General features: G+C 36.2%; 2 protein-coding genes across 2 annotated transcripts in view; one reads left to right on the top strand and one right to left on the bottom strand.

The window, feature by feature from the left end:
* LOC149038230 (hsp70/Hsp90 co-chaperone CNS1 homolog) overlaps positions 1–13047 on the top strand; it is a 121871-nt gene that overhangs the window by 62152 nt on the left and 46672 nt on the right. The window lies entirely within an intron of this gene.
* Positions 4940–6209, bottom strand: LOC149038232 (melanocyte-stimulating hormone receptor-like). Its single transcript, XM_089187995.1, has one exon. The coding sequence runs from the start codon at positions 6206–6208 to the stop codon at positions 5279–5281; it is 930 nt and encodes a 309-aa protein (XP_089044121.1). The 5' UTR covers position 6209; the 3' UTR covers positions 4940–5278.

The raw sequence follows: 13047 nt of genomic DNA, 5'->3' as shown, positions 1-13047 counted from the left end.
AAGCAATGCCTGGCATTTACCTTGGACAAAATAAGTAATTCGGGAGAGTTACAAAGGATATCCAAATTATCGATTTGATTTAGTGCAAGCCCTTTTGATCGCAACACTTTCAGTTTCGTTTGCGTGTCATGCGGAGCATGTACACAATCGTGTTTGGCACAAGCTTTCATGTCGGACAGAGACAGACAACAGTCTGCGCAACTATTCTGTTGAGCCACTTATTTGTTTTTATCCAATAACTTATCTAACGACTTCTCTCCAATAATAATCGTAACTTGGTGAGTCTACTTTAAAAGTCTGAAGAACAACTCGAGGAAGACCTAACTCAGCAAAGTGCTTGTCTAATTGTCTGCTTCACTGCTTGTTTCACTTCACTGATCTTCCAGCAATAAAGAAACGGGTTTAACGTCCAGTTAAAGTAAATTAAAATAACTGCTACTTTCCGTGTGACAACTAAGAGTAATGAATATTTTTCAGTATGAGCGATCACAATTGTCACTGTATACATTGTTGCATAACAAACAACTGGTGTTAACTGCACCCACGGTCCACTGTATACTGCCTTTCTGAATCGCGCCATGTTCAGTGCATTTGTCTGGCTCGACTGTTGTTGATCTCCCACTTGTGCTTGATGATATCTGAGAGTGCGAAAAATCTTTGTATACGATGCGAGTGATATTACCAGGTAAAATGATATAACTAGGCGGGCGTACAAAAAGATTATACGGCGATAAAAAATTCCATATAAAGAGGCTTGAATCATTATCAGGTACGGAAAGCTGAAAATTCAAAAGCTCAAGCCGGCGATGTCAATTGTACTAGGAGAAAAATTGGACTCGTGACAATCAATTAGTGAACGGCCACACATACAAACTTGTTTCAAAATATTTGAAATTAACTGTGTATCTAATTGCGCTTCGTAGCTTTTTTCTCTCCCTTTCGTATCCGACTAGAACTATAAACAAAATCAAGTTATCACGCCAGCAAAAAATTTTCTGCAATTTCCCCTTTTACTTTCAAATTTTGTCCTTCTCCTTTCGCCAGCAGACCCTTGATACAATTTATTTGCGTCTAATTTCTTGTTCACAATATGACGAAAAAATACTTCCGTACCAAGTAAGCTTTGATGTAAAAGGAAAATTATTCAATTTTTGTTCTTACGATTCTCTTGAGCAATTAACAATTCTCCTTTGGTGATGACAGTTAGTTTCCAATAATGAAGTTAACAAGATAATTTATTAATCGAGATGGAAAATGAAGGGATGGGTCGTCAAAGCTTATCAATGGTTGATGAAAAATTTACAATTGTTCTAGGAGAAGCTTCGTCTTTACCAACTCTGACACATATTTCAAACTCCCTAACAACATTGCCTCGTGCTTTATATCGAACGCTGAGGAACGAATAAGTTGTTAAGAAGACACCTGCTTGCTACGACAGATTCGGACTTGTATTAGGCCTCGTTTACGTGCCGGATTAGGTTTCTTTCGACGTTCCACATATATGTAAATACCCGTCTCCTTGTAGCTATTTTTTTAGTAGATTAAGTTTAATTTAAATTCAAATTAGCACTAAAAGTTAATTCCCTTAGCAAACACAAAGACATTGGGTATATTTTTGTTTGACGATATAATAAGGAAACTCTCTTTTGTCAGTTTTTGAGAGACAGAATAAGCAGCTTATTTAAATGTAATATCATTATTTTGGATGGTGATTAATTGGAGAAATAATCCCTGTATGGTGGTAGATTATAAATTTCAAAAAGCTTGGTCGACTTTATTCTGTATTCGTTTCTTGTTTCTTTCATGATTGCAACGAGAAAAGTATTTCGTTAAAACAGCAATTGTACGACGACGATCACTGAAACCCTATTTCCTACATAAATCTTCTAAAAACTTCCTCATTAATCTTTACTCGTTTGAAATACGTTAGAAGATCGTCTGTTCTGTCAAAAAAGCCTTTTTTGTGTCTAGCCTTTTTTTGTGTCTAACTTGTCATGTACATCACGTGTGAAATAGGAATAAGAGGCACATATTCAAAGACATCTCTAAGATTATTTTTTCATGTTGTAACAAACGATCCCGCTTTACTTAGCCTGCCATAAGGTACTCACTATAAAAGTTTCAATAAGAGTTACTTCGCCCGTCAATAAGTTTGAGGCCTTAAGCAACACGACTCGTGGGCGAAGGAACGCCATGAGGTAGTGCTAATAATGGGAACCTGGAACGATCAAAGGTGATGTTTATGCGACCTAGTTTCATTGATAGGGTGTCAATCAAATGTCCATATTATTTGTGTAAGGTTGAGCCCTAAATCATTATCAGCCTCAGGAAGCTGAAAATAAAGAAGGTTGAAGCTAAGGGTGTCAAATCCATGACAAACATTCCAGCAATTTGAATGCATGTAACGATTAAAAATTAATGTAAGGCCACAGATGCAAACTTAATTTAGGATATTTGAATTTGACTGGGTAATTAATAACATTTTGGGGCTCTTTTACCTCCGTTTCCTCTTCAACAAAACAAGAAACGTGAAGATGAAAGCAATCTTCACAGTAATGAACACTTCTTGAGCAGTAACATAAATAAGGCCTAAGAAGAATTCATGCCTATACGGGATTTGAACCCATGACCTTTCCGATAACGGTGCAGTGCTCCACCAACTGAGCTTAGAAGCTAACTGGGAGCTGGTCATTATGTGAGTGCGATATAAGCCCGTGAACTGATAAATAAATTACTGTGAATATTTGAAAATCATATATGTGAACTACGAATAAAGACCGGCTCCCTAAAAAACCAGGCGAAAGATCTAATCGCTAATAGATGCGTCAATCCCTCCTTTAACAAGAGTTCTTCCCCATGAATTTTTCTTTCTGTTCCTCTTTGATAATCCAGCACAGCGAAGAAAGCATGAAAATTAATTAAACAAGAACATGTGTGTCGCAAGCAGCTGTTGATTTCCGTAAATAACATTTCAGTTTAGTTTCTAATCAGCACCGAATGTGAATTCCCTTAGCAAACACAAAGACACGGGCTTTATTTTTTGTTTCACAATACGACATGGGACTCCTACGTCTTAAAAAATTTCTTTTTTATCACTTCTTTAATGGTTGAAATAAACATGTTTTTTAGGGCGATAATAAGATGGTATGATATTGAAGCAAATTCTAAGCTCATTCAAAAGCTATGAAAACGACTCAATAAAAAACATTTGAGGAACTTAAGGACAGCAGTTAATCACTCGGAAACGGAGGAAATAAAATCCGTAAAACTCAGAGACAACCTAAAGATACACCAGCAACAAACTGGACATATGGTGACCTCTATACAAATGATGCGAAACTTGTTTTTTGCCGTTGCCAATATAATTTCAGATCATCGATCGTTTCGTAAAAAAATTCTGTAACAGAGATGGTCAATTTTATTTCGTATACTTTCATAAACTTCAGTTAAATACAAAAGAACGGAAAACTTCTTCACATAAACTTTAGGGATATTTTTCTGATGACGAAACAAATTCAAGACTAAAACTGGACCGTCTCTTTTGGCAATATGGCGCCAACATCAACGTCAAGCGCTTTCTTTTAATTATTGGAAAACTAGTTAAAATAGTTTTATCGTAACACACAACATCGGCCTCAAACACATCTCTTAAACTACTCTTTGAAATTTTATCTGATGTCTTCATATTACTAGGAGGAGAAAACATGAAATTAAAATGTTTACATATATTTTCTCCGATTATGACATCTTGTATATAAGCATAGCGTTCTTAGAGATATAAAGACTATCGACAACAGCCTGCGCAGCTATTCTATTGAGCCACTTAATTGTTTTTATCCAATAATTTATCTAACGACTGCTCTCTAAATATAATCGTGACTTATTAAGCCTGCTCTAAAAGTCTGAAGAACAATTCAAAAACGACCTATTTCAGCAAAGAGCTTCTTTCAGTGTCCGCTTCACTGCTTGTCTCACTTCACTAATCTTCCAGCAATAAAGAAAAGGGTTTAACGTCGAGTTATAGCAAAGTAAAATAATTGCTACTCTCCGTGCGACGACTAAGAGTAATGAATATTTTTTTAGTAAGAGCGATCACAATTCCCACTGTAAATATTGGTACATAACAAACCACTAATGCTAACTGCACCCATAGTGCACTGTATACTGCCTTTCTGAATCGCGCCATTTTCAGTGCAGTTGTTTGGCTCGGCCGTTGTTGTTCTCGTACTTGTGCTTGATGATATCTGAGAGTGCAAAATACCTTTGTGTACGATGCAAATGATATTACCAGGCAATTACCCCTAATATTACCCCTTCTGTACCAAAATATTATACGGGGATAAAAAATTCCACATACAGAAGCGACAAGGTTTAAAACCCAAAAGGTAGTTACAATAATATACGTGCGCTTCAAACTTACAATTAGTTTGTATCTCAGTCCCAACATCAGGGCGAGAAGTCTGTCCACGCTTATGGCCGTCATCGTCATCAGAGACACTAAAATCAATACATAGCTTAATCACTTGGAAATGGAGGAAATAAAATCCGTGAAACTCAGAGACAACCTAAAGATACATAAGCAACAAACTGGACATATGGTGACCTCTATGCAAATGATGCGAAACTTGTTTTTCGCTGTTGCCAATATAATTTCAGAACATCAATCGATCTGTAAAAAAGTTCTGTAACAAATAGAGATGATCAATTTTATTCCGTTTACTTTCGTAACTTTCAGTTAAATATACAAGTAACAAAGACTTCTTCTCATGAGCTCTACGGATATTTTTCTGATAACAAAGCAAATTCAAGACTGAAGCTGGACCGTCTCTTTTGGCAATATAGCGTCAACATCAACGTCAAGCGCTTTCTTTTAATTATAGGAAAACTAGATGAAATAGTTTTATCGTAACACACAACATCGGCCTCAAACACATCTCTCAAACTACTCTTTGAAGTTTTATCTGATGCCTTCTTATTGCTAAGAGTAGAAACCTTGACAGTAAAATGTTTGCATATATTTTCTTGCGCTATGACATTATGTCTTTTAGCAAAGCGACAAGAAACCTTATTTTTGAAAACACATAGCTGGGGCTACTTAGTCCGTCGTTAAATTGCTCACGGAGATATAAAGACTATCGATAACAGCTTGCGCAACTATTTCATTGAGCCACTTATTTGGTTTTATCCAATAACTTATTTAACGACCGCTCTCTAATAATAATCGTGACTTAGTAAGCATGCTTTGAAAGTCTGAAGAACAACTCAAGAAAGACCTATTTTAGCAAAGAGCTTCTTTCAGTGTCCGTTTCACTGCTTGTCTCACTTCACTAATCTTCCAGCAGTATAGGAACGGGTTTAAAGTCGAATTAAAGTAAAGTAAAATAATTGCTACTTTCCGTACGACGACAAAGAGTAATGAGTATTTGTTAGTGCGAGTGACCACAATTTGCACTGTATACATTGGCGCATAACAAACAACTAATAGTAACTGCACCCACAGTGTACTGTCCACTGCCTTTCTGAATCGTGCCATGTTCAGTGCACTTGTTTGGCTCGTCCGTTGTTGGTCTCCTACTTGTGCTTGATGATACCTGAGAGTGCAAAAAATCTTTGTGTACGATGCGAAGGATATCACCAGGCAAAATGGTACAACTAAGTAGCCGTACAAATAGATTATACTGGGATAAAAAATTCCACATAAAGAGGCGACAATGTTAAAAACCGAAAAGGTAGTTACAATAATATACGTGCGCTTCAAAGTTACGATTTGTTTGTATCTCAGTCCCAACATCAGGGCGAGAAGTCTGTCCACGCTTATGGCCGTCATCGTCATCAGAGACACTAAAAGCAATACACAGGCTGTGGTGTTGGCTGCATCAAATGCATATCGACAAAGGCTCCAGTGTTCTTGAACCACGGACATCCAATATAGGGCATTGAGAGGCTGGGCAACAAGACCAACCAACAGATCAGTGGTTGCCAGACAACGATACAGGAGTTTGGACGGCGGATGTAGGGAAGATTCTTTGTAAAGGGCAACGAGGATGAGAGAATTCCCGGCAAATGCCGTAATAGAGAGAAGAATGTCAACCGCTACGAAGCAAATTGATAGTTGTTGTTGAAGCCCACCCACCAAAGAGGGAGAGCATAGCAGTTCTTCAAATGATTTCGTGTGACTTTTACCGCTACTGAAATTTGTTGCGGACATAATTCTGTCTTCGGCGTTTCCCTTGCGTCCTAACTGACAGTCGCACAAAAATTTTCTGTTTGGTCAAAAAATTATTTTTCCCAAGAACCTTTGGGTGCCTCTGTTATGAAACGAGACATCTTTTTGTGTTTACAGCACCTGCCAGGCCATGATCACGTGAACCTCACCACCTTAATGACATTTACATAAAAAGGTTTTTCAGTAACGTGCACTCATTTACAATGCGAATACTCAATTCTTCTTGTCACAAGAGAAGCCAACAACTGCTTTTGTCTGTGCTCCATCTTCGGTTAGATTTTTTTCCGCCATCATTCTGCAGTCGTTTGGTTTTTTCCCCTCAGAATACGTATGATCGCAACAGGAAATATTTTGTCTTGAGAGCACCTGCCCAGCGTTGATCACTTAAACTTTATTTTTTTCAGAATAGTCATATGAAAACTTTTTCAGTAGCGTTTACACGTTTGAAATGCTCGGAAATACTGTCAATTGTGTCCAAAAAAATGGTGAACCATTTTTCTTAAAGCCTTACTTTTGCCTCAGCTATGATTCATCATAACAAGATGATAACAAAACATCCCCGAATGTCAATATTTTATAGCGCGATGGACAATCCTTCGTCACTCACACGAACAAGTTAGAGTTGCCAATTTCTTCACAGGAGTCACATTAAATATAACTCTTTTTAAATTTCTTTGTAAGGGGTAATTCTGTCATGTTATTCAATTTATAAACTCTAGAAGTTCCCTCCAAAGATGAAATAGTTTTTTTTTATTTTTATTGCAACTTTCCCTTCAAATTATCTTTGTTAAATAGAAGAGGCAGGATGTTTGTCGCATAACAGTGTTGTGCGTCACAACTACACCACATATATATTCAACTTGTTAAGTTCAATCTTTGAATGACTTTGCGCTAAGAGGTAAAATTAAAAATGAAATATTGGGCTTTTTTTTTTCATCCTGCAGTTTAAGGCAAAACCAGCCTTACTAGGGAGAAGTGACGTTGGTAGCTGCATAAATGAGTAGGTGCTATTTAAATTATGATCAGCTTCTGGAAACCAAACTTGGATGGGAAGGCGAAACGTCAATCAGTTGGAGAATGCCGACTGTGGACTTCTAACATAAAAGCAGGGGCAAAAATGATTTAGTGTCTCGACATTACTGTCGTTCACTGAGTTTAAAAGCTCATGACAACAATAACAATCTTAATATTTTTTCTTCCCATAACAAGCTGGCAATGCTTGAGATAAAATAAAATTATTTAATTACACAAGCTGTCATTCATTTCACAGGTGAAACCACCCGAACCTTCTTCCTTTGTTTTCAAACATTCTCATCAGAATTTACTCTTGCGGCAACAGCGCTGGATCGGGTGGGCTGCGCCAAGTTTTCAATCTCAATCAGTTAATTTAAGTACCGATTAGCACTGAGAGATAGTTTTGTTGAAGGACCTATCCTTCAGGTTACGTGTGATTGCATCATAAAATGTTCCGTCTAGAGAGCACCTGCCCAGCCTTGACATCACTTAAACTGCTTTGATCACTGAAACTTAATAATCATATAAATCATCATATGTATTATCATATGAAAACTTTTCAGTCTTGTTTACACGTTTGAAATGCTCGGGAATATTGTCATTTCTGTCCAAAAAATATGGTTCACCATTTTTTTTTTAAAGCCTTACTTTTGATGAGTAGGTCTGATTTTCTACTTATCATTTTTCAAAATTTGTCTTTCACAAACGATTGGTCCTAAAAAGAGAAGTTTACGAGAAACAGTGATATTCAGGTTTGGTATTAGTAAAGTAAAACGTTTAATCAATGCCATGCAACGCAAATTGTTATTTGGTTAGAAATCCTTGATTTTACATTTCCCATGTCAGATTTTTGATGAAAAACGAAATCTCAATATTTAGTTCTAGTTTGCTGACATTTCCTCAGTTCGATCGTCATCAGGAGATGCCTGTATAATTCTCCTTTGCTTTTTCTGCAGCTTTCTTTGCGAAATGGTTATGATAATCTGGTGTTGGGTGCTGATAAACACCCTCAAAATAATAACAATTCGGATCAATATCAGTATCTGGGCAACTGCCTACCTACCCCTCCCCTAACCCAATATTAACCTTAAATTGTTGTCAATTGACTGTTGTTGACTGTTGTTCAGTTAGGGGAGGGGTAGGTGGGCAGTTGCCCAGATACTGATATTGATCTAACAATCCTTTTTCATCGCCTGTGTTCTAGATAATCTCTTCATTTGCACCAAAAACTTAGCCTTACGTAAAAGCGCGGTTTGGGTTAGATCTCGTGTAAATAACCAGCCCTTGAATTTTTTATGTAACATTCCATTTATTCTGCTGCAACACTTTTCAGAATTTACAGTAAATTTCCTTCTAACTTATCAGTTAGTTTCATATCAAAATAACCCATTGAGTAAGCTATTAATTAAAAAATTTAAATGAGAACCAACAATACTCGAATTCATTTTAAGCGTGGATCTACACAAAGTATAACTGACAGTTTTTTTTCCACATTATTTATCATCATATTACAAATTCGAGGCCATAGTTGGTTTTGTGACCACCACCTCCATCATTCAGTTATCACTCAGACATTTTTAACCAAATGTTATAATAAAAATTACAATTCCCTGAATTGTGATTGATTTATAAAACTCCTAATTTCCACGAATTCACTTGCCAAGTTCTTATCGGACAGTTCAACAAGCTAATCACATTCAAAGTTGTAGTTTAAATCAACCAATCACTTTCAAAGTTGCAGTTTAAATCAACCAATCACATTCAAAGTTGTAAGTCTTCAAATGTAAACTTTTGCATTTTTTTCTCAGTAAGAGCCTGTAATGTTAGTCTTTCTCATTCGCTTACTTACTATTTACAATTTATAGAAGCATCTTCACACATTGATAAGCATTCTGAACTTTCTCGAACAAAATTATAATTCAATGTCTTTAGGGGGCCTTACTTTGAACGGTTCGCACGGCAATTTTGAGTCAAAGTCAAGCGCTTTATTCATGCAGTGAGGTTAAAAAATTGAAATTATTTCACCATTCGTAAGTGAAGAACTTGAAAGTCTCTCCTTCACTACTCTTTCAGGATCAATTTTATCCTATACATGTACTTTCATATCACTAAGAAAGTAAAACAAGAGAGTAAAATCAAACTAGCGTCCCGTTTTTTGCCCTACCATGCGTGCACGGCATTTTTTTTTTTTTGTTTTTTTTTTGTTTTTTTTTTTTTGTCGATCAAATCATAATTAAGTTGTTGTATTCAAAATAACATGCATGGAACTTACATGTCCCAATTATTGCCGTTAGCGATACAACTCTCGGTCCTTTAGCTGTGCGTGCACTTGGAAATAAAGTTTATCCACAGAAGCCGCGATTTAAGCCATTGCTTGTTGGTAAGATAACGAACTTTTTTTCGTATCAAGCCAGCTGTATTGTGTACGCCAGGCAAATTTGTTCTTCTAGATGCAATATGCTAACGCTATTAACGATCCTCGTTTGATAAGGCAGACTGTATTATATTCCAATGCTGAAGCAAAACAATTTATTAATCATAACCGGAAGCTAACAATTGGATAATGAAGAGCCATTCGATAATTTATTTGACTTCAAATTGGTGTACTATATTTGCTAAAACACCAACTAGTCAGCCTTAACTAGTTAAAAATGCGCGCTCGAAAAGTCCGTTAAGTAAGAAATATTTGCCTTTTATTTGCCTGGAGTTTATGGTTGTGCCTTGCAGTTTTTACATCAAACAAACGAAGAAAAAACAAAGTCCTCGTTGATCAGCAATTGAATGTCATTTTATTCTTAGTGTTTGCCCTTGTATGTCACAGGTAAAAGACTGGAGTCTGCTGCTAAATAACAATGTGAGAGAGAAGTACATGTTTGTTTAAATGATAAAGTTTAATAAAAGCACAAATTAGCATTAAGAGTCAGATTTACTGATGTTTGTTCTATTATATCATTGTTTTACACCGAAAACAAAATGAAACTTCAATTTATGATGGAGTTAAAGTCAATGAGAGCTAAACTGGTAGATGAGTAAGTGTTACTTTCAGTTTAGTTAAACAAAAAGCAACAACGAATGATCGATGTAAAGGAAAACTGTCTAGATAATTTAACGTTTTCGTCGTTTTCAACTATTTATAATAACGCATCTTCATACTCATAAGCATTGTGGAAATCTTTGCAAAGACAAATCAATTACTAGTCCCTATACCGCTGGCCTTATGGCAGCGTGGCGTCAAGTCAAACGCCTTCCCCAATTAAGATAATAAATTTTGAAATCATTTCACCTTCAAAAATAAAGAATGTCAAAAAATCCAACAACCCTCTTTCACTAGTGGTAATAGTTTTGTCTTATATATCACTGCAGTGGTTAAAAAAAACATTAAAATGTTACCTAGAACCCAATGTTTGTTTTTATTCCATACGGTCATATCTTTTTTTTTTCTTTTTTGGCCATTGCGTGAAACGTACTATTCTTAAATTCTCACGATACTGTTAATGTGTAGATTCCATGAGTTTTGCTTTTTCATGCGCCAAAGGAACCATGTTGATCTATGATGAGTATATCTAAACAGCTTTGTGATTTAAAATGCACAAGTACACCGTGTGTAGTGTCGAAAAAGGTAAATTTGTTCCAAGAAATTTTCCATATGCCTCAGGTATCAATAAGAATTGAGAGGCAAGCCTGAACACATCTGTTACCGTCAACTTTAAATGGTATGACAGAGAAAACCCTCTTCACTCGGTTAACGTTCGTTGAGGATTGATATCACGTAACCAATTGTTTCTAGACCATGCATGTAAGAGGCTTTTCTCTTTATTCATCTTTTTATGTATCGAAGATAAGTGTCTTCACTTCAACAATGATGTGCTTGGGATGTTTATGGTTATCGTTTGTTGTCTTTTGTATGGAAGTAGACCATATCAACAACAGTTTGTGCGCTGATGAAATTGAGTATCTAATGATAAACGTAACTTTGAAGAGCAATACGGCCATTGAAACTCAAGCGGGATTTATCTATTGTTCAGTTACAGGTTTGCAATTCGTCAGAAAATTGTCTGCTGTGTCAAAAAAGCCTTTTTTTTTTACCTAATTTGTCATTTACATCACGTATGAAATAGGAATGAGAGGCTCTAAAATATTTAAAGACATCTTTTTCTCCGTTTCGTCTCCGAAAAAATGAGGAACGAAACAAAAGAAAAGCAAGAAGTTACGTGTTCAAACAATTTTCTGCTGTTTCTTTTACATTCTCTATTTGTTCTCCTCCTTTCGCCAAAAACTTTTAAGTGATTGTCCGAGGAAAATTATAAACCAAAACTCGCCAAAATTTTTCTCTGCCAGCGTCTTTTCCGCAGAAAGAGATGGGAAATATTTTGGTATCTAGCAAGCTTTCTTGTATACAGCAGTGACTGAATTCTTCATGTTGTAATTCCCTCGAGCGATTAGCAATTCTCCTCAGATAACCGGAGTTATATGACTATGCCTAAGTGACCATGATAATAAATGGATGGAGAAGGAAAATGAAGGAATGGATACTTTAAATCTATCAACACTCGATAAAAATACTTAACAATTATTAAGAGCATTCATTATTTATGAACCTACAATTATTATTGGTCGCGTGTTAAGTAACTGCAGCGTATCTTTCAAGCTCTCTAAACTTCCTGCGGGCATCGTATATTTATGACCGCACACAGACGCACGAAATAATTGTTAAAAATACCCTTTATAACATGGCGCGCGTGCTTGCCCTGTATAAGTCCTATTGAGCCGCTATTAACAAAATCTTTATTTACGCACGCCCGAAGAACTGCCCAATTTTCTGTCGGCATTGACTTTTTAGGTCCTGTTCCAACTGCACCATGCACGGCAGCGTAAACATTTGTGGAACTTAGGGACAGCAGTTAATCGCTCGGGAATGGAAGAAATAAAATCCATTAGACTCAGAGACAACCTAAAGATTCACCAACAGCAAACTTGATAGACGGTGACCTCTTTAAAACATGATGCGAAACGCGAATTTCGCCGTTGCCAATAAAATTTCAGAACACCGATCGATCTGAAAGAAAATTTTTTAAAAAACAGAGATGGTCAATTTTATTTCACATAATTTCGTAACCTCTAGTAAAATATATGACAAAAACTTCCTCACATAAGCTTTACGGATAATTTTCTGATCACAAAACAAACAAATTCAAGACTTAAAATGGTCTGTTTCTTTTGGCAATATGGCGTCAACATCAACGCCAAGCGCTTTCTTTTAATTATAGGGAAACTAGTTGTATAGTTTTCTCGTAACACTCAACATCGGCCTCAAACACATCTCTTAAACTACTCTTTGAAGTTTCATCTGAAGCCTTTATATTTCCCAGAGGAGAAAACATGACAGTAAATTATTTGCATATCTTTTCTTCGATTGTGACATCTTGTATTTTAGCATAGCGGCAAGAAACCTTATTTATAGGGTTACCTAGTCTGTTGTTAAATTGTTAGCGGAGAAATAAAGACTATCGACAACAGCCGCTGTAACTATTCCATTGAGGCACTTATTTCTTCTTCTCCAAAAACTTATCTAACTACTGCTTTCTAATAATAATCGTGACTTAATTAGTCTGCTTTGAAAGTCTGGGCCCGGTTGTTCAAAACCGCGATTAAACTAATCACCGATTAGGCCTAATCGGCGATTAAATTTGTTAATCGTGGGTTAGTTAATCGTCGGTTAAAAAACGGTTGTTCAAAGGGAGATTACTCGGTCGATTTACTAATCCGCGATTAAGCATAAAATGAATTATATTAATTAATTATAATTT

This window comes from Pocillopora damicornis, chromosome 11 (genome assembly GCF_964200805.1).
Source record: "Pocillopora damicornis chromosome 11, jaPocDami1.2, whole genome shotgun sequence".
Lineage (NCBI taxonomy): Eukaryota > Metazoa > Cnidaria > Anthozoa > Scleractinia > Pocilloporidae > Pocillopora > Pocillopora damicornis.
This window is presented reverse-complemented; position numbering and strand designations above follow the sequence as displayed.